Source organism: Rosa chinensis, chromosome 5 (genome assembly GCF_002994745.2).
Source record: "Rosa chinensis cultivar Old Blush chromosome 5, RchiOBHm-V2, whole genome shotgun sequence".
NCBI lineage: Eukaryota > Viridiplantae > Streptophyta > Magnoliopsida > Rosales > Rosaceae > Rosa > Rosa chinensis.
The window spans coordinates 19,391,994-19,413,782 of record NC_037092.1 but is presented as its reverse complement, the minus strand read 5'-3'; the positions used below and the strand labels follow the sequence as shown (position 1 = coordinate 19,413,782).

Here is a 21,789-nt window from a genome sequence, read left to right as displayed (position 1 = left end):
GCTCTGACTACTCATCAACAACACGGTCATCAGTTCATCACAGTTCAATACAATACCCAGCAACTAAACATTCACAGACTCACAGTTTGATAACATTCACAGTTTATAACATTCACAGAATCACAGTTTGATACTTTGAGAGTTGAGACAATGACTCACCACAAAACCCAGAAATCACCGAGCTTGCAGAATCCAAAACCCAGAAATCGAGCTTCAACTATCAGTCAATCACCGAGTTTGAATTTTGAACCCAGAAATCAAGCATGAAGAATCACCAAGTTTCGAGGTTGAACCGAGCTTCAAGCCTTAAACCCAGAAATCGAACCCAGAATTCCCAGAAATTGAGCTTGAAGAATCAGTGAATCACCAAGCTTCGTGGTTGAAGAATCACCGACCTTTAAGCCTTGAACCCAGAAATCGAACCTAAAATAGAACCCAGAAAGCCCTGAAAATCGAACCCAGAAAATCAAAAATTGTGAGATTGAAACCTAGAAATTCTATTGAAAGACAAAAACCCAGAGAAATTCGATTTACCGGCGAGCTAGAGAGCTAGCCGGAGACTCGGTAAGAGACTGAGAGTCTGAGAATTGACTGATCGAGGAGCGGCGTTCCTTCTTGATTTCGAACCCAGAAAGGGAGAAAGCGCCTAGGCTCCGACCGTCCAGAGCCGTCCAGCCCCGCCTAAGCCACCGACTTTATTCCCAGCGCCCAGCTCGCTCGACTAGGGGAGAATCGGAGGGGTACCAGAGAGATCTTAGAGGCGGTGGATTCGTGATCAAGGGCTTCAGAGTCGGGGATTGGGAAAGAGATTGTCAGAGTAGCAGTGGAGTTTTGGAAAGAGAGTGAATGCTACCACGAGAGTTGGGTACTAGAGAGTCGGGGTGGCTGTGGAGTGAGTCAGACAGCGAGAGAGTCGGAGTGAGTTGGAGAGAGAGTCGGGGTGAGTCGATTTGTGGGGTTTTGTGGAGTGAATGCCGTGTCGGGGTATAGGCGTGAGCTGGTCTAAGCTAAGGCATTAGTTTTGGAAAGACTTTTTCTCTAGTGTTCTAATAATTTGGTCTGAATGGATATATGCTAGTGTAGTTGTCTAGCTAGCTAGGACACGACCATTAATGTTGATTCACATATATGTACAAGGCATCAGACCATGTTTTTCCACATATATGTTGTTTGAATGCCACTTTAAAATTTTCAGTTTTGCCGCCTCTTGTTGTCCGGTAAGAGGGAAATGGATTTGGAGGGGTGAATGGAGGGAAATGTTGGAGGGAATGTTGGTGGACATGTTTTGCACTTGCAAATCTATGAATTCATACCACGGTTTTAAACAAACCGTCGTATCACCACTACAGGCTGAGGAATACCAAATTGTGAGAAACTTGCCGCCTCTATAATAATTCAACCTCACACCACGCTTCTATTTATAAACGTCTTCTGAAGCAATACATAATTCCAGCATGAAAAACACCCGTTGGTTGAATTCATATTAGAAGACGGAAATTTTACAACCGTCGTCTCAATAATGAGAAATTATTCACACCACGGAAAACAGTGTTACGTCGTCTGAGAGGTGTCGTGTGAAGCCTTTTGTCTAGTAGTGAGCTGACTATGATTTAGCAGTTGTTGTTTCCTTCCTTTATAGAGTTGACTTAAGCCTCCCCTAAAGTTTGGAAGATAGCCGTTTCCTGTCCAGGAGGAGACGTCAAGGGAGTTCTATCCAGGTCAATGCTAGTATTCAATGGTATCATCTTGATGCTATTGTGCCAACTGAAGGCAACACCAGTAAAGGGCATAAAAACAGGGCCTGCATCCTTGAAAGAAGCTAACAAAATCGATGTATATGGTAATATAGGAGACATGACACTATTGAAATGTCGAGAATAGAATAGTTTTGTTTAGTGTGCATAAACAATATGATTACCCGCAAATGACGGTATGATCCTATCCAATCTTTCATAAGCAATGGCATCATCCTATTGTTTATTGCACCAAGAGTTGAAAACTTGAACGGTGCCATCTTATCATAAAATTTCCCAATAACATCCAAGGATCATCAGTACCAGGTTTTAAGAATAGCGTATATCAATAAACTTTTATTTTATTCCATGGGATCTTAGAGTTAGTCAAATAAAGTCAAAGTCTTTTATTGCAATTTCCAGAATCTCTCATAGAGTCAAAATCTTCTAGTCAAAGTCTTCTATTGCATTTTTCAGGAAGCTCTCATATAGCCAAAGTCAAGTTGTATCATAAAACTTCCCAATAACATCCAAGGATCATCAGTACTAGGTTTCAAGAATAGCGTATATCATAAACTTTTATTTTATTCCATGGGATCTTAGAGTGAGTCAAATAGAGTCAAAGTCTTCTATTGCATTTTCCAGGAATCTTTCATACAGCCAAAGTCAAGTTGTATCATAAAATTTCCCAATAACATCCAAGGATCATTAGTACCAGGTTTCAAGAATAGCGTATATTTTTTTTTGGGTTATTATTACAAATGATATCTGAACTTATCCTCTATTTTATCGATGATACCTGAACTTTAATTTTGATCACAACCAGTACCTGAACTTTTCAATTTCAGTTTAAATGGTACCTAAGGCCACCTTCGATCACTATTCGGGCCAAAAAAGCCAAATCTAAAAAAATAAAAAACAAAAAAACAAGTTCAAGGCAAGTCTATTACCAAAAAATCATCACTATATATCATCGCAACCCTCGAAATCATCAAAAATCATCACTATGATCGCCTCTCATGCCGTTTTTAGTCCGAATAGTGATCGGAGGTGGCTCTAGGTGCCATTTAAAATGAAATCGAAAAGGTTGGGTACTGGTTGTGATCAAAATTGAAGTTCAGGTACCATCGATAAGATTGAGGTATAGTTCAGGTACCGTTTGTGATAATAACCTTTTTTTTTTGTTCCTTATCATAAATTTTTATTTTATTCCATGGGATCTTAGACTGAGTCAAAGTCAGTCAAATAGAGTCAAAGTTAGTCAAATAGAGTCAAAGTCTTCTAGTCAAAATGAGTCAAATAGAGTCAAAGTCGTCTATTGCATTTTCCAGGAATCTCTCAGAGAGCCAAAGTCTTTTCGCATAAAGCCATAATCTAACTAATCCAAAAGACAACCTGTTTTGTCCTTTTTTTTTTTTTATTTTTTTTTATTTCTTAGGGAATTTCTATTGAGACCTCCTAATCTACTTACTAAACCTCTCTCATTGTTTAATTATTAAAGGACATATATGTCCTTATATAAAAAGACTGTTACAGACAATAAAACATTAGAAAAAAATATATATATTTTTGTTCTCTTTCCAATGCTTTATAATAATAGAAACACAATTTATATTACTTTTATTATTCATTTCCATTTTCAAATTTCATTTATGATTTTCTTTATTCATGAAAGCTTTCGGAAAAAAAAAAAATATATTCAAAAGAAAATGCTTTCAAACTTACTTGGTGAATTATACAAGAATAAAACTATGATGCAATAGAAAAAATGTTAGATAAATGTTCTTCTCATTAGTATAACAAGATCATGAAATGATGGATAGAGAGCCATTGTGTAAACTAAATCAAATAAGCATATGAAGCCACATATAAGATAAAGTTAAATAAATAAAAAATGAGCAAATTTGATTTTTGGAACGATAAAACATGAAAAAGGAAAATGATTTGTGGCCTCAATGAGGCCTAAGATTTATGGTCTCAATCTTAGGTGTCATGCCATGTCATCTACACACGTCAACTATTTGTCAAATCATACTATGTAACTCTTGAGAAAAATACAATTTTATCCTTCCAAAATCTAATGACCATGTTATTTTGGATTTCTAAAAAAAATTATTTTAGTTTTTTTTCTTCATTTTTTCTTTTCATTACACTCATGCTTAGATTTAAATAACAATTTTTTTTTCTCCAATCAAGAATAGAAAATTTTCATATAATTCAGTCAATGGATTTGCACATACATTCGATCACAATAGATTTGCGCAACACATGTATGAATTCAACCTTTGTTGGGTTCTTGTAAATTTTGAAAATATAGTGTGAAAAATACATATTCATACGATTATATATATATATATATATATATATATATCTTTTGTTCATTTTTCTCTTTATGTAGCTAGGGTTTAACGTTATATTTGAGTTTATTATTTTCCCCCCCATATATTTAGATTGTAGATGATAATTAATGGCTGCTACTAACATGAAATTTTTTCTTACCTCTTAATTTAGACATACGTATTTTTCAAAATCAATTTATTAATGCTAGTTTTTTGGATGAAATTAATCAATGTTTGGAAAGAAAAGTTAATGCCTATTTCTTGACACCTAATTCAATATATTAATACTATTTGGAAAGAAAAATTATAGGAAAGAATTTAATTAAATTAAGAAAAATATTGGTCAAAGAATTTGTAGACATATCTCTTAAATTAATTCATAATTAATAGCTTATCTTTTTTTTTTCAGTCACCTAATTAAATTCATTATTGTAATTAATTCACCCCCTAATATCTAAAATGAAGTATAAAATGGTAAATTTAGTGTTGCAATAGTATCATGTGGCAAGATATATTATGTGGAATTGAAAATAAATTTTGTATTTGCTTACATGGCATGACACCTAAGATTTGAGGCCACAAATCTTAGGCCTCATTGAGGCCCTATATCATTGCCCCATGAAAATTAGGCTTGAAAACCATTATGGTAATATTTTTTTAATTAGTTACCAAGCGATGACTTTTTTCAATAATTATTTCAATTTTTCTTTTTTTGGGTAAACAAACAATTATGAGAGCATTAAAACTCATTTTTAATGCTCAGAATATTCTATTTATAAGGTTAAGTTTGGTATTTGAAAGAGGTTTAGATAGCAAATTTTAGTTTTTAAAAAGCAAATAGGAGGTGTAAAGAGCATGTGAGGTCAAATTAAATGAGCAAATATGGAGGTCTCAATAGAAAAACTCTATTTCTTATTGTCTGACTAAAATTTATTTTTCTTGTTTGTCACGTACGTCATGAAAGTAGAAGATAGGTTTCATCTTTATAATGGGTATTCCACTATAAATTATGATTTTCTAAGGCATTTTGGGGCAGTAGACAATACTTGACCTTAATCATGGTTAATGTGATGATCATGTTTGCTGGTTTTCAAGAACATCAGGAGAAAGCAAAGCATCTTCTGATCATCAACCATGGTTTTAGGTTTGGTCAACTCTTAATTTTCTTCCTGATCATTCTTTCAAGCTTGTGGAATTGTCATGTTGCTGCTGCAGCAGACAATATTGGGGACACACTCAAAATAGGCGACACTCTCAATTCCTCAAGCGCTTTAGTTTCCACCACTGGGAAGTTCACTTTGCTTTTTTTGCCCCTCAGTTCAAGTTCCAACTACAGCTATCTATATATTAGGCGGTACAATGTAAGTGGTGCGAATAGGGCTTGGGTTGGCAACCGAGACTCGCCTGTTCTATACCCTTTTGGAGTTCTTACCTTGGACTCCAACAACACATTAAAAATCATTACAAACAATGACAGTGGTGGCGGCGATCCTCCTATGGTGCTTGGCTCCGTGCCAAAAAGTAGTAGTAATGTTGCGGCTACTCTGTTGGATTCTGGCAATTTTATCCTACAAGAGTTGAACTCCGATGGATCAACGAAGCAGGTGTGGTGGCAAAGTTTTGATTATCCAGCAGATACCTTTTTACCAGGCATGAAGTTAGGTGTCAACCGTAGCAACGGGCACATTTGGTCTCTTACGTCATGGACATCCGTTAACTACCCACCGCCGGGGCCTTTCATCCTAGATTGGGACCCAACTGCCCGCCAATTGGAAATTCGGAGAGAAGGGGTGGTTTATTGGAGAAGCGGAAACTATAGTGCTACAAACAACAGATTCCAAAACATTTTGCCGAGTGCAAAGGTTAGCTACAAGTTTAGCATTGTTTCAAATGAGAATGAAGACTACCTCACTTACACTTCTGAAGAAGGTGGTGCTTATGAGTTACCATAATGGGTTCTAAATTATTATGGGGGGCTTCTTAATTATTATGGATCGGGAATTGATATTGCACGAGCAGATCAGTGTGGAGGCTACAACACAGATGGAGTAGGGTGCCAGACAACTGGTCGGCCAACTACTTGTATGGCGGATTTCAGCAGTCCATTTGGGCTAAAGAAAGGTTCCTTTAAACCAATCACCTCGAGTTCAATTTCAAGATGCCCATACTCGCTCGCTCAACTTTGTATCAAATGGAAGTCACAGTGATACTAGTATTGACTGTAAGAATACTTGTTTGCAAAACTGTGACTGCCTTGGATTCGACTTTCTGTTTGACAATCAGACTGGATGCCGATTTTGGAGTGTGGACTGTGAATTCATTGAAGACCGCACTCAACCTGGTAATGCAAGCAGTTTGATTTTAACAAAGCTAATGCCAAAGTCACCACCAAGCAAAAGTGGTAAGCCCCACTAATTCTGTCTAATAATTGAGCTTGATGCATGTTCGGTTAGCATATCTGCATATAAATGGAATGTAATGAAATTAAATCTTTGTCAAAATTAAATATATAGCTTAATATTGTCACTTTTTTTTTTTTAACAATAGAATATTATTGGTTACTCCCTAGGTGCAACGCATAAATGGATTTGGATTGGGGTTGCTATTAGTGCTGCTCTAGTGGTAATGGCCTTTTCCATCTTGTGCTATCTACGAAGAAGAGGAGGAAAATCTAAACTTTCAGGTATATACTCTAGTTAAGCATGATGTGCGCTTGTTAGGCAGGTCCAACTTCGCATCTTTGAAGATTGCAAATTGAAATTTCAATCCTCTTAATAGGTGAGGGTGAGATCGACCAGAATCAATTTCTCAACGTCAGGAACTCTAGGAGGCCTACTGATTTGAATGGACTTCAAAATGATGGAAAGATGGGACATGATTTGAGCGTATTTAGCTATGCATCTGTAATGGCTGCCACAATCAACTTCGCTGAAGAAAACAAGCTTGGAGAAGGGGGCTTTGGACCTGTTTATAGGGTAATCTATTTTCTGACTATGTTAGAAGCTTAAGACTTGTAGTATCTTCTTTTAGTTTTTCATGTATTAAACTCATTAGAAATATGATTTTTGATGATCCAGTAACGTATTATGAGGATATATGATTAATTTATCAGGGAAAATTGGCAACGGGACAAGAAGTAGCTGTGAAGAGGCTTTCAAAATGTTCAGGGCAAGGAACATTAGAGTTTAAGAATGAATTGATCCTCATACATGAACTTCAACATACAAACCTTGTCCAGCTTTTTGGATTTTGCATTCACGGTGAAGAGAGGATGTTGATATATGAGTACATGCCAAACAAAAGTCTGGACTACTTTTTATTTAGTATGTCAGTAGACTATGAGTTTTTTCTTAGTACATTTATAGATCTATTTTCTACATATTGACCAGATTCATAGCTAATTTTTACCATTTTCTCTGTGTATACATCTATTTCTCTGTGTCATCTAATTTTGAACCTCTGAATATTGACCAGATTCAATCAGAGGTATTTTTCTAGACTGGAGCCAGCGTTTCAGCATAATTGAAGGAATCACTCAAGGATTGATTTATTTGCACAAATTCTCAAGAACAAGAGTAATTCATAGAGATCTAAAAGCTAGTAATGTACTACTTGATGAAAATATGAACCCAAAAATTTCAGATTTTGGTATGGCAAGGATTTTCTCCATTAATGACCTGGAAGCAAATACTAGTAGGATTGTTGGGACACGGTAAGTAAACATGTGCTTATCTTTTGCTTTTGGTAGTTAGTCATGGATATATGTAGATTTATGCTGATAAAGAAAGAATTCCTTTCTATCTGGTGTAGTGGTTACATGCCTCCTGAGTATGCAATGGAAGGAATTTTCTCTACAAAATCTGATGTCTACAGTTTTGGAGTGTTAGTGCTTGAAATCATAAGTGGTAGGAGAAATAATAGCTTCTACAATGATGATCGAGCCATCAATTTAGTAGGATATGTATGTCAAACAAATCTCAGCACACTTATGTCCGTCTATAGCTATAGTATTCCATCATTCTGTCATCCTAAATCAACTGATATGATCTGGATAATTTCAGGCATGGGAGTTGTGGAAAGAAGGCACAGGGCTACAACTAATGGATCCAAAATTAGCTGATTCGTGTACTAACAAGGATCAACTGTTAAGATGCGTTCAAGTTGGTCTTCTATGCGTGGAGGATAGTGCAGCGAATCGACCTACCATGTCAGATGTGCTCTCCGCGTTGACAAATGAAAGCTCACGATTACCTGCACCTACAAAGCCAGCATTTTCTACAGAGAGGCATGCGGTCACCAGTAGTATGGTTGAAAAGGAACCACAAATTTTATCTGTAAATGATCTGACCATTTCTGATTGTGATGGACGTTAAAGCCTTACAGGCACTAGTACATTGTTTATGAGTTCTAGCTCATTGTAGGTCTTAAGAGTCTTTATTGTTAATATGCTAAATCGGAGTGAAACATATATATATTTTTTCTATATTTATTGTTTATCTCAAATCCCAAAATTTATTCAACATGATTTAAGAGTCTTAATTTCAATGTCCACATTAGTACAAGAAATATTACACTTAAATTTTCTTATACTAATATGTATTTTTTTTAAATTTTTTATCAAATGAATAATTTATTCATTAATCATCAAGTATGTTTTGAAAGATGTGTTGAAATATCTGAATTATGTGTCTGGCCCGAACACTAATTACTTCAGGTAACTTACTTGTCCAAGTTGTAATAGGGTTAGTCTTACAGTATATTTCATGGAGATATCTTAATCATTATACGATTCAGTTTCCTTATAAGACTCAGATTCTATATATGTTTGTAATCCTCTATACAAAGAGATCCCTATTATCAATGAAAGACACAGTTTATTCTCTCATAATTTCAATTTTCCTAAAGCCCTAACCTTGAAGGGAGAGGATCATCTCCTAACCTATTTTTTCACCTGAACTTCCTAACCTTTTCATCATAAATCGCCATGTGTCCAATAACACATCTAGCGGTCTAAGATTTCACATGCCTTTGTCTTTTGTCCATTCAAAGGCAAATTCAACTCCAGCTTGAGGACCTTACAGGATCTGTGTGAATCGGTCCGATCGACAAGAAAGGTGATGATGAATTGCACTACTAATCGATCTCTTATTGTTTCTCACAATCCTATGATTTCCTTTGGTTACTCATTTCCCTCATCTTCTAAGTTCTAACTCTGCCTTTTCTAAATCTGACTAACTGGTAAAATCTCTTGGTCTCTCTTTCCAATTCTCCCTCAACTCTCTATCATTTCAAGTCTATACATATCATTTTTGGTGTCAAATATTCCACATTTAACAGTTAACATTATGATGAATTCACGACCGGTTTAGCAAAAGACAATATTTGTGAATTCAAGTAGCTACTTACTGTGCTCAGCTTGCCCTTTTAATTCTTCTGTGCAGTAACAAATTTGCAAAATATAAAAGGATGACAATCATAAATAATGGGTTGTTTAGGATTGTAATCAAATACAAGTTTCAATATTTATTCATTAATCAAAATCAACAGAGTTTTTCAAACTAAGGAATCCATTCAGGCTAACAAGCAGAAGATAATTATTTCTGAACATAATGGTCTTGGTGGTGTGGAAACCAAGGAACCAGATCTGGGAAAATAAGAAGATTGAGAAGGTAGAGAGAGAGAGAGAAAGCAGAAGAAAAGGATAGAATGAGAATGTTTTGATCTTATTTCAGCTGTAGGATGAAGGATTCAAATTTGCTCACCACTCCACTCTTTGTGGTGATATCACCACCCAAAGAAAATTTGCCACGTCTGTCTGCTACACTAACACTAGTTAACCGTTAAAATTTAATGTAATAATTAATTAAATAATACAAAGAGATAGAAACATTGTGAAAGCTTGAAGAATAAAACCATTATCTCTCTCTTTCATCCTACAGTTCTTCAACCTTCCTCCCAACACCACAACGATGTACAGTTCCACAAACCCAATTTGCAAGCATCTTACTATCTTCTTGTATTTCTGGGTTTGAGGGCGAAAACTAAATATGTTTTTGGTAGAACAAGCTCATCAAGGTCAAAACTCGGATCAAAATTCAAATCCCAAAACTGGGTTTGCTGGGATATTTCTGAAATCTCGTTTGGCAGGGACTGGTTTTTGCTAGATTTTTCACTGGGTTTGCTTACAGTTTTTGTCTCACCACCACCATCTCCTTTGGTGAAAAGCCCCGACTTCAACACTGTCGATGTCCAAACTGAGACTCCCATTTATGGGAAAACCACAAAAGGTCGTCCTCTTCGTCATCTCAGGTGCCGGAGAGCGAGTTGGTGATGATGATGGCGGGTGAGACAAGATAGTGATGGCAATTAAAAAGGAGAGAGTAAAACCAACAAAAAAAATCCAGATATTTGTGATAATGGTGAATGAACAGTGATGGGTATTGGAAACTGAAGGTTGAAGACGAAACAACCAAGCTTTAGTTGAATAAAAAAATTAAAAAAAATATCTGTGCAAATAAAGTAAACCTTGAGCAATTCCTTCAATTATGCTGAAACGGTTGTTCCAGTCTAATTGCTGGCATCTAGTTGAATCTGTCTAATTGGTACAATTGGATTAAATCAGATGACAAATAGATAAATGGAATTAAGTAATTAAGCAAGGAGTTAGATTAAGGTAACAACCAAATAAAAAGTAGTCCAAGCTTTTGTTTGGCATGTACTCGTATATCAACATCCTCTCTTCACCATGAATGCAAATCCAAACAGCTGAACCAGGTTTGTATGCTGGAGTTCATATATAAGTATCAATTCATTCTTAAACTCATATATTCCCTACCCTTAACTTTTTGAAAGCCTTTTCACTGCTACTTCTTGTCCAGTCACCAATTTCCCCTGAATATATAATGTTCGCAAAAGAAGAAGAAGTAATAACTAATAACCATATGGACATTACTTCGCTAACCAGCCCTGGTTAGCTTGGGCTGACCATGGCCAATAATAGATCGACACGTGTATGCAGTGGGACAGAGGCCAAAGCATGAAAAGCAGGAGATAATAACTCAGCCTGGTTGCATCGACCTCCGCCTCTCCTCATCGTCTCCTACCCATCTCCTCTGCCAAATCTCTCAAACCCGAATCACCGCCTTCCCTTCCTCCACCCGCTACGACCTCATCTGCGGTGTCCCCATCTTCCAAATTGCTGAACCTAAAGCAAAACTCCAGGTATAACAAAGTTTAGTCAACAACTCCAAGTACACTAATTACAATTATCATGACAATGTTGTGCCAAAGATCAGAAATTGAAAGTAGGCAAAGTTAAACCCCTTCACTGGTTTTGAATAGACAGAACAGAGAAGCGAACAGACTCAATAGTTCTAAGAGCACAATCAGAAAGCCAGATCAAGATATAGAGAGTCCATTTCCAATTCTCCAATAAAGATACAAACTTGTTCATCTATTCTCATCACAAAACAAAATTTAACCAAATTCTCAATTCTCAATTCTGAAAACAAAACTTGTTCATCTATTCCCAATTCTCCAATAAAGATACGAACTTGTTCATCTATTCTCCTCACAAAACAAAACCCAAAATTTTATCTAATCCAATCCACCCAAAATTTCAGGTTTTCGGGACAGAGAGAAATGAAATCAAACCCATCAAATCAAAATCACAAACCCAAAATTTGAGTTAATGGGCACCACCCTCCCCATCGCCACCTGCATCAGCATCTCCCATGACATCCCCATGGCCGGCTGCGGCTGTGTTCCAAGAATGGGTCCGATTAGTTCTATCGCGGTGGTCGACGCTTCAATTGGTCATCGAGAACGAGTGGGGTAGCCGTGATTCGCGCCTCAAGACCGAGCAACTCGTCTTCGATGTCCTCTCCTGGGTCAATCACTCCACCGGTAAGCTTTAACTCGTCAAGTTCTCTCTTTTTCTGGTCAAGGATTTCAAGCCCGGCCAGGTCTACCTCATCATCAAGGAACTCGTCACCAGCAGCGCTTCCATTCTCGAGACCTTCGTGCCGCTCAGAGTCGTCTGGTTGAAGGCCAGTGACGCCGTCGTTTCGATCGGCCGGGCTAAGGAGTTATTATCTCCTGCTCTTAATTGCTTTGGCCTCAATTCCCACTTCATACACGTGTCGATCTATTATTGGCCGTGGTCAGCCCACGCTAACCAGGGCTGGTTAGCGAAGTAATGTCCTAACCATATAGCTTTTCAAATAATGATTCACTTGCATCGTTCAAAGCCTTACCTTATAACACTACCAGCATATGCCTTATAGAACACTTTAATTTTTCTGTATCTTTTGCTCTAGAGAATATGGATAACCGTATCAAAAAGTTATTAGGTACGGTGCAGCCACGGAATGAAAAAGGGTATCCTCTATTGCAGGCTCCAGTAACCAAAAGCCACGCTTTTGACTTTGGTGTCTCTATTTTTTATTTTATTTTAAATGTTATATTAATGTTTTTCTTTCTCTCTCTTCATTTTCTTTTAATTTCTATTTATATATTAATCGAAATATAAAAATACTTGTTTTATACGTATACGATACTAAATACCTTAATATTTCATTTGATATTATAAATTTTTATATAATGTTAATTAAGCAAAGCAACGAATCTTCTTCAGTATCTATTATGCGTTGGATACCCTATGACAAAGGTATCATTTGAATTTTTATATTAAAAAAAAAAGTTATTGAAACCTACCATTAATATTCAGAGCAATTTTTTTTTTTTTTAATCTGCTATTATGAAAATTCAAATTAGCAATAATCTAACATCTCGTTATCAATTGTTTCATGATTACTACCATTATAACACCCCTGCAAAGAAGAACCTCAATGAATAAAATCAAATCCACTAACATTGAAATTTTACCAGAAGTACATAAATAGTTTTGTTATTTATAAGGTCTACATAATTTGAAATAAATGCCGAATTCAAATCCTAATCTAGTACTGAATTGAAATCCTAACATGACATTGAATTGAAATCCTAATAGTCTTGAAGGAATGACCACCATCTCCACAAGATTAGCTCCCGCTCTAGTTGCATAATGGTTGATAGAGGCATGATTCCTAAACATATGGATCAAGTTAAAGACGAGTTACTGATCAGAAATAACATATATATGTACAAAACCATAATAGAGAGATCTGCTTATTAATAATAATAATAATAAAACCTCTATAGGAAAAAGAAAAGAGTAGTTTAATTAAACACGAAGTGGTGGGAGAAAAACTCTAATAGAACTATAGAAGAAAAAATAAAAAAACATAAACGGAAATCTAAAATTTTGTTCTTAAATCAGTTGGTGGTTTTGATTGCTAGTTCTGTCAGAGTTGGTATTCATATCTGATTAGAGAGTTGAGATGTATTTTGATCAGTAGTAGTTGCTCAGCTGGCCTGATCCACTCAGTCTTTTACCAGACTACAAAGATTTTGGGTTTAGATTGAATTGGGTTGGTTGTTGAAAAAGAATAGGACGAAATGGAAATGCTGTAGTTTTTTAACTATTCACAAAAAGCTGATAAATTTAGACTAAAAATTCTTTGGTTTAGTTCATAATCTAAAACCAAAGCTACATTGAAACATGAAACTTTTCAGGCAGTGCAGTGCCCCTCATATTCTTCAAGGAAAGAAAATGATATCAAAGTGGTACAACCAGCCTTATATACTGGAAGGTTAGTTTTATTCCTGTCAACTTGTAAGTACTTCTTTTCAGCTTTGTTCTGCTACTAACATCAGCAGGCTTTATTTATGTGGACCTTAAAGACAAAGTCCAGCAGATTGAACACAGAATAAAAGTACCTCGTTTCGATCTTTCAGAAATAACATATATATGTACAAAATCATAATATGAACTGTAAAAAAGTTCCAGATCCAATAAGTATAGTCAAAATGCAAAGATAAATATATACTTACTTGATTAATCAATTTGCATATTGGGGCAATCAAATGGCATTGTAGGACGGTAGACATCATCATCTGGTGAAAAAGCAACAGTCGATGGCCTTTGAGGCATGTCACGAGCAAACTGAGACATCGTTTGCATGACATCTTCTTGTGTATCCACTGATATTCCGCATTGTTTAAACATCTCTCCCATTTTTTGGAGTGCCATCTCTACGCACCTCACTTCAAACATTTGTTCCATCCGTTTTGTTTGCTCAGCCATTTTGCTTTGTAGTTCCTCCATCATGTGTGCTTCTCTCTCTTGTGCCTTTTTCGCTTGCTCTTCCAATTGCTCTCGCAACTGTTTCACTTCTCTTGATACTCCTCCCTCTTCAACATGGATTCCAGGGACTTCGTCCCAAGTAACCCCTGCTCCAACACCTCTCACTCTATTCCCCTTCTCCTTACCAAGAACTTCAGCATACATTTCTTCACGGATTTCTGGAGCAGTGATGTCAACATTCATGCTTAGCCTCTTTTGTTCAGCCTCTTCAAAATCCGCCTACAACAAATGTAATAGATAGACCATAAGCAAAGGAGACACGAAATATCTACAAGTATAATAAAGCTATAGATAAATTAGCTTACAATTGCCTTTGCAGATGCCGCATCTATTGGTTCTTGGGACCCTTTCCTTTGATGTGTTAATTTAAATAGCTCCCACCTATCTGGCTCTTTACCATGAGAAATTTCCTATTCAATAGATTGTATATTAATAATATGCACTAGATATACAAGAAGGTGGGCAGGTAAGAGAGAGAAGAAACAAATATACAAAGAGTTAGAAGCAAATCCAAATGTATGCAGGTAATCACGTTTTAAATATTTGGACTAATAATCTGTAAATAATTCCCCTGTTTCATTTTTTAATATTTTCCATATATTGAAATAAGGTAGAAATGGTGATTTGCCTATACTGCCATGAAGTAATGCTGTATATAGATGCTGCCATAATGAATTGCTTAACTGATGCATTATGGGATCTCTATTTATTTCAGGGTTAAGTTTCAAAAGGGTGACCTGCTTGATAGCATTTGTAGCAGTATCTCCATTTTGAAGACCTTTTAGATGTGGAAGGGTCGGTGAATACCGATCAACAATTACTCAGCAATGAAAGAACTTACCAAGCATGCAACAATTAATCTTGCCATACTAACTTCTCAAAAAGCATAGTTGTCTGCAAAGTATATATTCTACCAATCTGGAACTCATTACAATAAATCGAGGTCAAGGTCTCTTCTTCCCTTTATATGTTTGCAATTACCACATTTGGCGTTTTTCTTTTTAAGAAGTGGGCAGTTAGTATATATAGGGATAGCTAAGCGAATGTTAAAGCAACAAACTGTATTAGTTGAGATACACCTATTAATTAAGCTTTGGTGAAGAAAAATTGAGGACATACTCAAGCAAAAAATCACTTAAACTAAAGATTTTACCGACAGAAACAAAGAAAAAGGAATTATAACTGTCCATATATAGTCTTTGATATAGCTCTGTCCAGTGTTGAATAGACTTGAAGTTGTTCTAACATAACATTTAAGGTATGCACTGAAGTTTCACTTACATATTCATGAGCGACATTTGCATATGTTCGAGTCCCTGTTGATTGGTTCAACTTCTTTTGAGACCGATTTCTTTTGTTGATGCTTGCTATTCTCTGTGTTCCAACATATGAACACCGGTAAGTAATATTAAATCTAGCCTACATGAAGAAGATGAAATAATTGTTTTGTACCTAGTGCTTCTTCTTGTCCATGTTTGCAACAAAAATTTTCCATTGACGCTCATTGACACGATCATCATTAGGCTTTTGAAACCTACGTGGTGTGTTCATGAATGGTTTATACCATTTTTTACGCAACTGAGACTTCCAGTGCTTCCACCGTTCATTTAACTTGCTCTTCACCCTTTTCTTGATTTTACCTTCCAAACTTGCAACCCAAGGATTAGACCAATCAATAGTTTCCTACACAAATTGTTTACATGCATCAATATAATGGAAAGTCACATATAAGACAATGTTAACAAAGGATTGAAACATTCAACATATACCTTAACACGATTCCAAGCCCTTTCAAGATTGTCACTAGCATTGAAATGCCGGTAGTCAGGTGTACTAATTGGAAAAAGTGTAAAGTCTTTTGCCAAAATACCCAAGAATCTTGAGAATCTTGCCACCTTCAATCGTGGACCCTTAGGAAGTCCAAAACGATTCCACAAGAGCTTTTCCCGACCCTCCATTGCCCAATTCTTCTGGTTTGGACCACAGTGCTTCTTTATTCCCCCAGGCTTCTCTGATGAAACATTGACGTCATCTTGCTGATGAAACATGCCACCAACATCTTGTGTTTCGCTGTCGTCGTCTTGTTGAATATTAAAGTCGCCACCAACATCTTGTGTCTCACTATTGTCATATCCATTTTCTTCGTAATCCTCTTCATCCTCATATAGGTGACTCATCTGTCAAAACCACAAAAATCAATATAAACAATCATACCCATTCTCCAAACGAATAGTAATTAACAGAGATAAGCAAATCTCCTCCAACTGAGACCAGAGAGATGAGAGAGATGGAGAATTGATTGTTAAACCTGATAGGGAATTGACCTCCACTTCTACAGACGTGGTTGTTTTATATGCGTACCATAGCAGAACCACGTCTTATCCATTTGAAAGTTCGAAGGGATTTTAATACACAATTGGCGGCAACACAATCTTTGTCCCTCTCAATTTCTCTTTTCCATTGTTTCCCTTTTGATTTCAGGCATTTTGCTCCCGCTTTCACTCTATTTTGTCCTGCTCTCTGCATCCGTGAAGGTCCCCCAATTGAAAACGTGAAGATGTGGTTTTCTAATTGACTACAAACTCTAAACAGCCTCTTTATATAATTCAATTTAGTTGATTTCTGAATAAAATAAAAGGAATATAGTTTCTACCTCAAATCCGCTCTGCTTGAAAAAGCACAAAAGATTCTTCCATAGCCTTCTTCCCCATTAAGGTCACAACCAAGTTCCCCAATGTTGCAAGAGCTTTCTCGGAGATTTCTTTATTGGAGGACAAACATGGTGGACAGGTTGTAAAGTGCACCCAAACATGACTGTTTGGTTTCAACATTGCTAGAATTTGACTCTAGAATGCCAACTAGAAAAGGGACAATTTCAGATGAGGGCAGAGGAAATGGGGTATTTGCAAGTAAGGATAACAACATGAGTAATTCTGCAAATTGATGCCTTGTTGGCTCATCGAGACTGTTGAATGTAATACCTTCATTCCCCAATACTCTTCCATTGCCACAAAATCCATAACAATACAGATCATAATCAAATTGAATCCAAACCAAATCTTGATAATAAAATGAAATTGAAGTTAAATGCACCATATACCCAGTTGAAAAATGCAAACAAAAACACAGCTTCCTACCTCAATCAATTCATTGTAGTACTGCGTTCTTCCTCTTTAACTCCCAAAAGCTCCAGACCTGCTCATCATGTCCAAGGAAGCTATACACTGTCTCTCTCCGACCGATCTCAAATAGAAGCGATTTTACCGTCTCTCTCCCTCCATCACCCTTACTGTCTCTGTGTGGAGCAAACACGCAGAGCTCCATCAAAACCACACGGCAGCACTTGACGAAAACAGGTGGAGGCGATAATTACGTAAATAGCAGGCCTGAGCTTCTTTTGCTTTTTTTTCTTTTTTTCTTTTGTTTCTTTCTCTTTAAGCAGTAGATGTATATAATTAGGGCACCAAAATGTAAATATATTAAAAAACAAAAATTGTTAATATATTGAAAAACAAAAACAATACCAAAGTTGCAACAAAATAATTACCAGAAAAAAAAAATTGTTAAAAAAAAAAAAACAACTACTTCAATTTCATTCTATGACATCATTCACTAGAACACCGTCCATGTCTGTTCTTGCTATTCCGTCATCGTTAATCCCTACAATCAAATTTTGGGCATCATAAGGCTCCGGTTCTATGTCTGTGCCCATATCAAATAAATCTCTGGGTCGGGTTCGGATCACTGTGTGCCAATTCGGTTCAGTTGGGTCTTGAACATAGAAAAATTGCACTGATTGTGATGCAAGAATGAGAGTGTCCGGTTTAGGAAGTAGATGATCAAAATTTACCAAAATGAAGCCATACTCATCCATTTTGACGGCTCTATTGCGAACTCTATTATCTGCCCAATCACAATCGAATAATAAGACTTTCCGACCATGGTGATAATCTAGCTCAATGATGTCTGTTAGTACACCGTAGTAGTCTTTTACACCATCCCTTGGTCTACGATCTCCCGCAGTAGCATAGCTACTCACCCCAGCTTTAACAAACACACTGCAGTTTTGAGTATTTGATTGAGCATCAATAGATTTAACAAAAAAGCAAAACCCATTCATGATGTACTTGTTGAATCGCCTTGCCTTTTTATCTGGTCCTATAGCCAAGGCTCGAATGTCTGGGTCGACAAATTCTTTTCGTTGTACTCTTCTCTCAATCTGTATTATTAAAATATGTTGCTTCATTTGTATATATGACACAAGTGTTATAAAAAGATATGCTTTATATGGAAAAAAAAAATCTTACCAATTCCTAAAAATATATCGAAAATGTATTATTTGCTTGTCTTTCAGCCTCCATCAAAGTTGTGCGTCTATTCTTAGTCCGCTGTGTGTTTGCCACATGGTCGCTAACAATGTCAACAATGATTGGTTAGTGATACATGAATTATGTTTAATCAATGGTAGCACAATAATGAACAATTAACATTAAATAACTTACTCTAGATGTTGCTTAATCTAAGGGCAATTTATCAACACATGTGTATGTGCGCGTTCCCACTCAAGGTCAATTAGTGTAAACTCGTGTCCTGGTTCTATAGATCGTCCCATCCCGACAAATAATGGTAATCCTTCATGAGGAACAATCCCAGGGTCATCAGCATTACGACCAATTCTTGTTCTCTTTTACTCAACTCCATCTGACAGATACATTGTGCAAAATGATAGACATTCTTCAATTATATAACCCTCTGCGATGCTTGCCTCAGGCCGACTCCTATTGCGTACATACTTTTTTAAGTCATGTAAGTATCTGGCTCAAAAGAAAATAGGAAAAAGAAAGGAAAAAAAAAAAGGTTAATTGTTAGCTATGATATCATTCACTCCTTATGATGAAATTAATTGTAGCTCAATCATAAACAAAATATATATGATATATATAGGGCTAGCTATATAAATATAAATATATATATATATATATATATATATATATATTCACAAGCGTAAGTAAAGTAACTATAAAGTAAATTGAATGGCCTGTTAACAGTCAAATTGTTTATGTAATTAAATGCTAGTGCCGATACACATATATCATGTTGTCAATATATCTATATAACTATAACATACGTCGACAACTAATTTTCTTTTTTCATATATAAATCAGAAATTAAAACGTATAAATGTTTCCGAAAAAAAAAAACTATTTAAAAAAAAAATTTATTTGACATACCTTTCGATTGGGTACATCCATCGAAATTGCACAGGTCCTGCAATTGCTGCCTCGTCTGCTAAGTGTATTAGAAGGTGTACCATGATGTCAAAAAAAGATGGTGGCATTATCATTTCTAATTTGCAAAGTGTTTCAGCAATCCGATTTGACAAAGCACGAAAATGGTCTACGGTGCCAACTTTGGTACATAATTGTCTGAAAAAAGCACTGAGTTCCAATAATACCTTGGTTATGTCTGGTTTTAGTGAACGACGGATGGCCACTGGAAGTAGATACTGCATAATTATGTGACAATCATGACTTTTAAGACCAACCAATTTTCTTTTATCAACTCTTACACATCTACGAATGTTCGATGAAAATCCATCAGACACCCTAACTGACTCAAGTACTTTGCACATTAGTGTCTTCTCGTCTTTGGATAAAGTGTATTTCGCCGGGGGTAGCCATGTTCGGTCACCACGTGCCTCAGGATGGAGTGAATGCTTAACACCCATTAAGACCATGTCAAGGCGTGCCTTTAAGCTATCTTTATTTTTTCCATCAATTCCAAGCAAAGTCCCAATGACACTCTCTGTAACATTCTTCTCAACATGCATGACATCTATATTGTGACGCAATAATAAGTCCTTCCAATAAGGTAGTTGAAAAAAAATACTTTGCTTCCTCCACGGTCCTGTGTATTTTGTGTTATCATTATTTTGAACTCGTTTCCTTTTACGACTAGAGCTTGTTTCCTTTCCCTTTCCAAACTGGAACTCCAATGTACTTAACGCCCTCAAACAATCTAAACCTACCATTGGTTTAGGGGGTTTACGATGCTCAGTTGATCCATTGAAGTTATTATACCATGTGCGAAAAATATGGTTATCTGGCAGCCACTTTCGATGTCCCATGTAGATTTCTTTCTTACCGTGATGCAACCTAAAAGAATCAGTCTCTTCACCACAAGTTGGGCAAGCTTTAGATCCTTTTGTGCTATATCCAGACAACATGGCATATGCTGGGAAGTCATTTATAGTCCACAATAATGCAGCTCTCATCTGAAAAACCTCTTTTTTGAACGCATCATACGTAGGAAGCCCTTCTATCCATAGAATTTTCAATTCATCTATCAAAGGTTGCAGGTACACATCTGTGTCATTCCCTGGACTTTTAGGGCCTGGAATGAGCAACGATAGCATCATGTATGACTTTTTCATGCATAACCAAGGAGGGAGATTGTAAACAGTAACGATAATAGGCCAAGTACTGTGGGACAAGCTCATCATACCGAAAGGATTGAATCCGTCACTAGCTAGACCTAAACGAACATTTCGACCATCAGAGCCAAAATTATTGTCAATTTTGTCTAATTCTTCCCAAGCAAGAGAATCGGCTGGATGACGTAGAACCCCATCTCGTGGTCTCTTTTCAGAATGCCAAACCATAAATTCAGAGGTGTGGCGAGACATGTACAACCTTTGAAGCCTTGGCCCTAATGGAAAGTAACGCAAAACCTTGGCTGGTACCTTCTTTGTAGGGGAGGTGTTCTCTTTGTACCGACTAGTACCACATACATGACAAACTGTGTTTGAAGCATATTCCTTCCAATATAACATGCAATCGTTTGGACACGCATCGATTTTCTGGTATGTCAGCCCGAGACTTTTGATGAACTTTTTTGTTAAATAGAAAGAAGCAGGAAGAGATTCCCCTGGGGGCAAATAAGCCTTTAACAATTCAAGCAACTGTGTGAACGATACATCACTCCAACTGTTCAATGCTTTTATTTGATACAGCTTTATCAAAAAATCAAACATCTTTTTTCCTGCACCAGGGTATAATTCAGCGTCAGCTTTTTCTAAAAGCTGGTAAAATCTTTGTGCATCAGGGGTAGGGCCGTTAGGCAAGGATGGACCTTCAATAGTCTCTGCTGGTTCTAGTAAATCATCTTCACCTTTGTACATACCAAATGCATCGTGCAACATATCTTGCACATCAGAATCTGGTTGATGTGATGACGGTCCCGGCAAATTAAAATCTGGTTGATATGATGAAGGCCCTGCCATATTATGATCAACTGTAGCTGGAAAATGCTCACCATGCTCAGTCTAGGGGATGTTAACATATTTTGGATCCATGCCATCCACCCAAAGATGCTGCTCAACAACAGCAGGCAGTCTATTGTAGCCATTATGACACCTTTTACATGGACACTTGATTGTACCTTCAAAAGAAGCATGCTCTAAGGCATAATT

The 21,789-nt window shown here is 36.6% G+C and overlaps 4 protein-coding genes across 4 annotated transcripts; 2 read left to right on the top strand and 2 right to left on the bottom strand.

The window, feature by feature from the left end:
• Positions 1–5,130: 5,130 nt before the first annotated feature.
• On the top strand, positions 5,131–6,024 carry LOC112203367 (G-type lectin S-receptor-like serine/threonine-protein kinase CES101). The gene has a single exon (XM_024344345.1). The coding sequence runs from the start codon at positions 5,131–5,133 to the stop codon at positions 6,022–6,024; it is 894 nt and encodes a 297-aa protein (XP_024200113.1).
• A 239-nt stretch (positions 6,025–6,263) lies between these two features.
• On the top strand, positions 6,264–8,445 carry LOC112165392 (G-type lectin S-receptor-like serine/threonine-protein kinase At1g67520). The gene is made up of 7 exons (XM_040505756.1): positions 6,264–6,413; positions 6,620–6,755; positions 6,851–7,047; positions 7,185–7,395; positions 7,547–7,784; positions 7,883–8,033; positions 8,134–8,445. Exons 1-7 carry the CDS (start codon positions 6,264–6,266, stop codon positions 8,443–8,445), a joined length of 1,395 nt encoding a protein of 464 aa, XP_040361690.1.
• A 4,498-nt stretch (positions 8,446–12,943) lies between these two features.
• Positions 12,944–15,641, bottom strand: LOC112203366. Its single transcript, XM_024344344.2, has 4 exons — positions 15,600–15,641; positions 14,624–14,728; positions 14,006–14,537; positions 12,944–13,158 (listed from the first exon to the last, which is right to left on the bottom strand). Exon 3 carries the CDS (start codon positions 14,499–14,501, stop codon positions 14,010–14,012), a length of 492 nt encoding a protein of 163 aa, XP_024200112.1. The 5' UTR covers positions 14,502–14,537; positions 14,624–14,728; positions 15,600–15,641; the 3' UTR covers positions 12,944–13,158; positions 14,006–14,009.
• A 129-nt stretch (positions 15,642–15,770) lies between these two features.
• LOC112203365 lies at positions 15,771–17,323 on the bottom strand. Its single transcript, XM_024344343.1, has 3 exons — positions 17,300–17,323; positions 16,088–16,495; positions 15,771–16,001 (listed from the first exon to the last, which is right to left on the bottom strand). Exons 1-3 carry the CDS (start codon positions 17,321–17,323, stop codon positions 15,771–15,773), a joined length of 663 nt encoding a protein of 220 aa, XP_024200111.1.
• Between the last annotated feature and the right edge of the window lie 4,466 nt (positions 17,324–21,789).

Excerpts from the sequence above, each read along its gene's own strand:
- LOC112203367 (XM_024344345.1), top strand. The coding sequence starts at position 5,131 with ATGGTTAATGTGATGATCATGTTTGCTGGTTTTCAAGAACATCAGGAG.
- LOC112165392 (XM_040505756.1), top strand. The coding sequence starts at position 6,264 with ATGGAAGTCACAGTGATACTAGTATTGACTGTAAGAATACTTGTTTGC. Across the intron at positions 6,756-6,850 it reads AGGAAAATCTAAACTTTCAG|GTGAGGGTGAGATCGACCAG; the intron begins GTATATACTCTA and ends TCCTCTTAATAG. Across the intron at positions 7,048-7,184 it reads GCTTTGGACCTGTTTATAGG|GGAAAATTGGCAACGGGACA; the intron begins GTAATCTATTTT and ends TTAATTTATCAG.
- LOC112203366 (XM_024344344.2), bottom strand. The coding sequence starts at position 14,501 with ATGAATGTTGACATCACTGCTCCAGAAATCCGTGAAGAAATGTATGCT.
- LOC112203365 (XM_024344343.1), bottom strand. The coding sequence starts at position 17,323 with ATGGAAGAGTATTGGGGAATGAAG. Across the intron at positions 16,496-17,299 it reads AAGAGTATTGGGGAATGAAG|ATGAGTCACCTATATGAGGA; the intron begins GTATTACATTCA and ends TGGTTTTGACAG. Across the intron at positions 16,002-16,087 it reads GGGCTTGGAATCGTGTTAAG|GAAACTATTGATTGGTCTAA; the intron begins GTATATGTTGAA and ends CAATTTGTGTAG.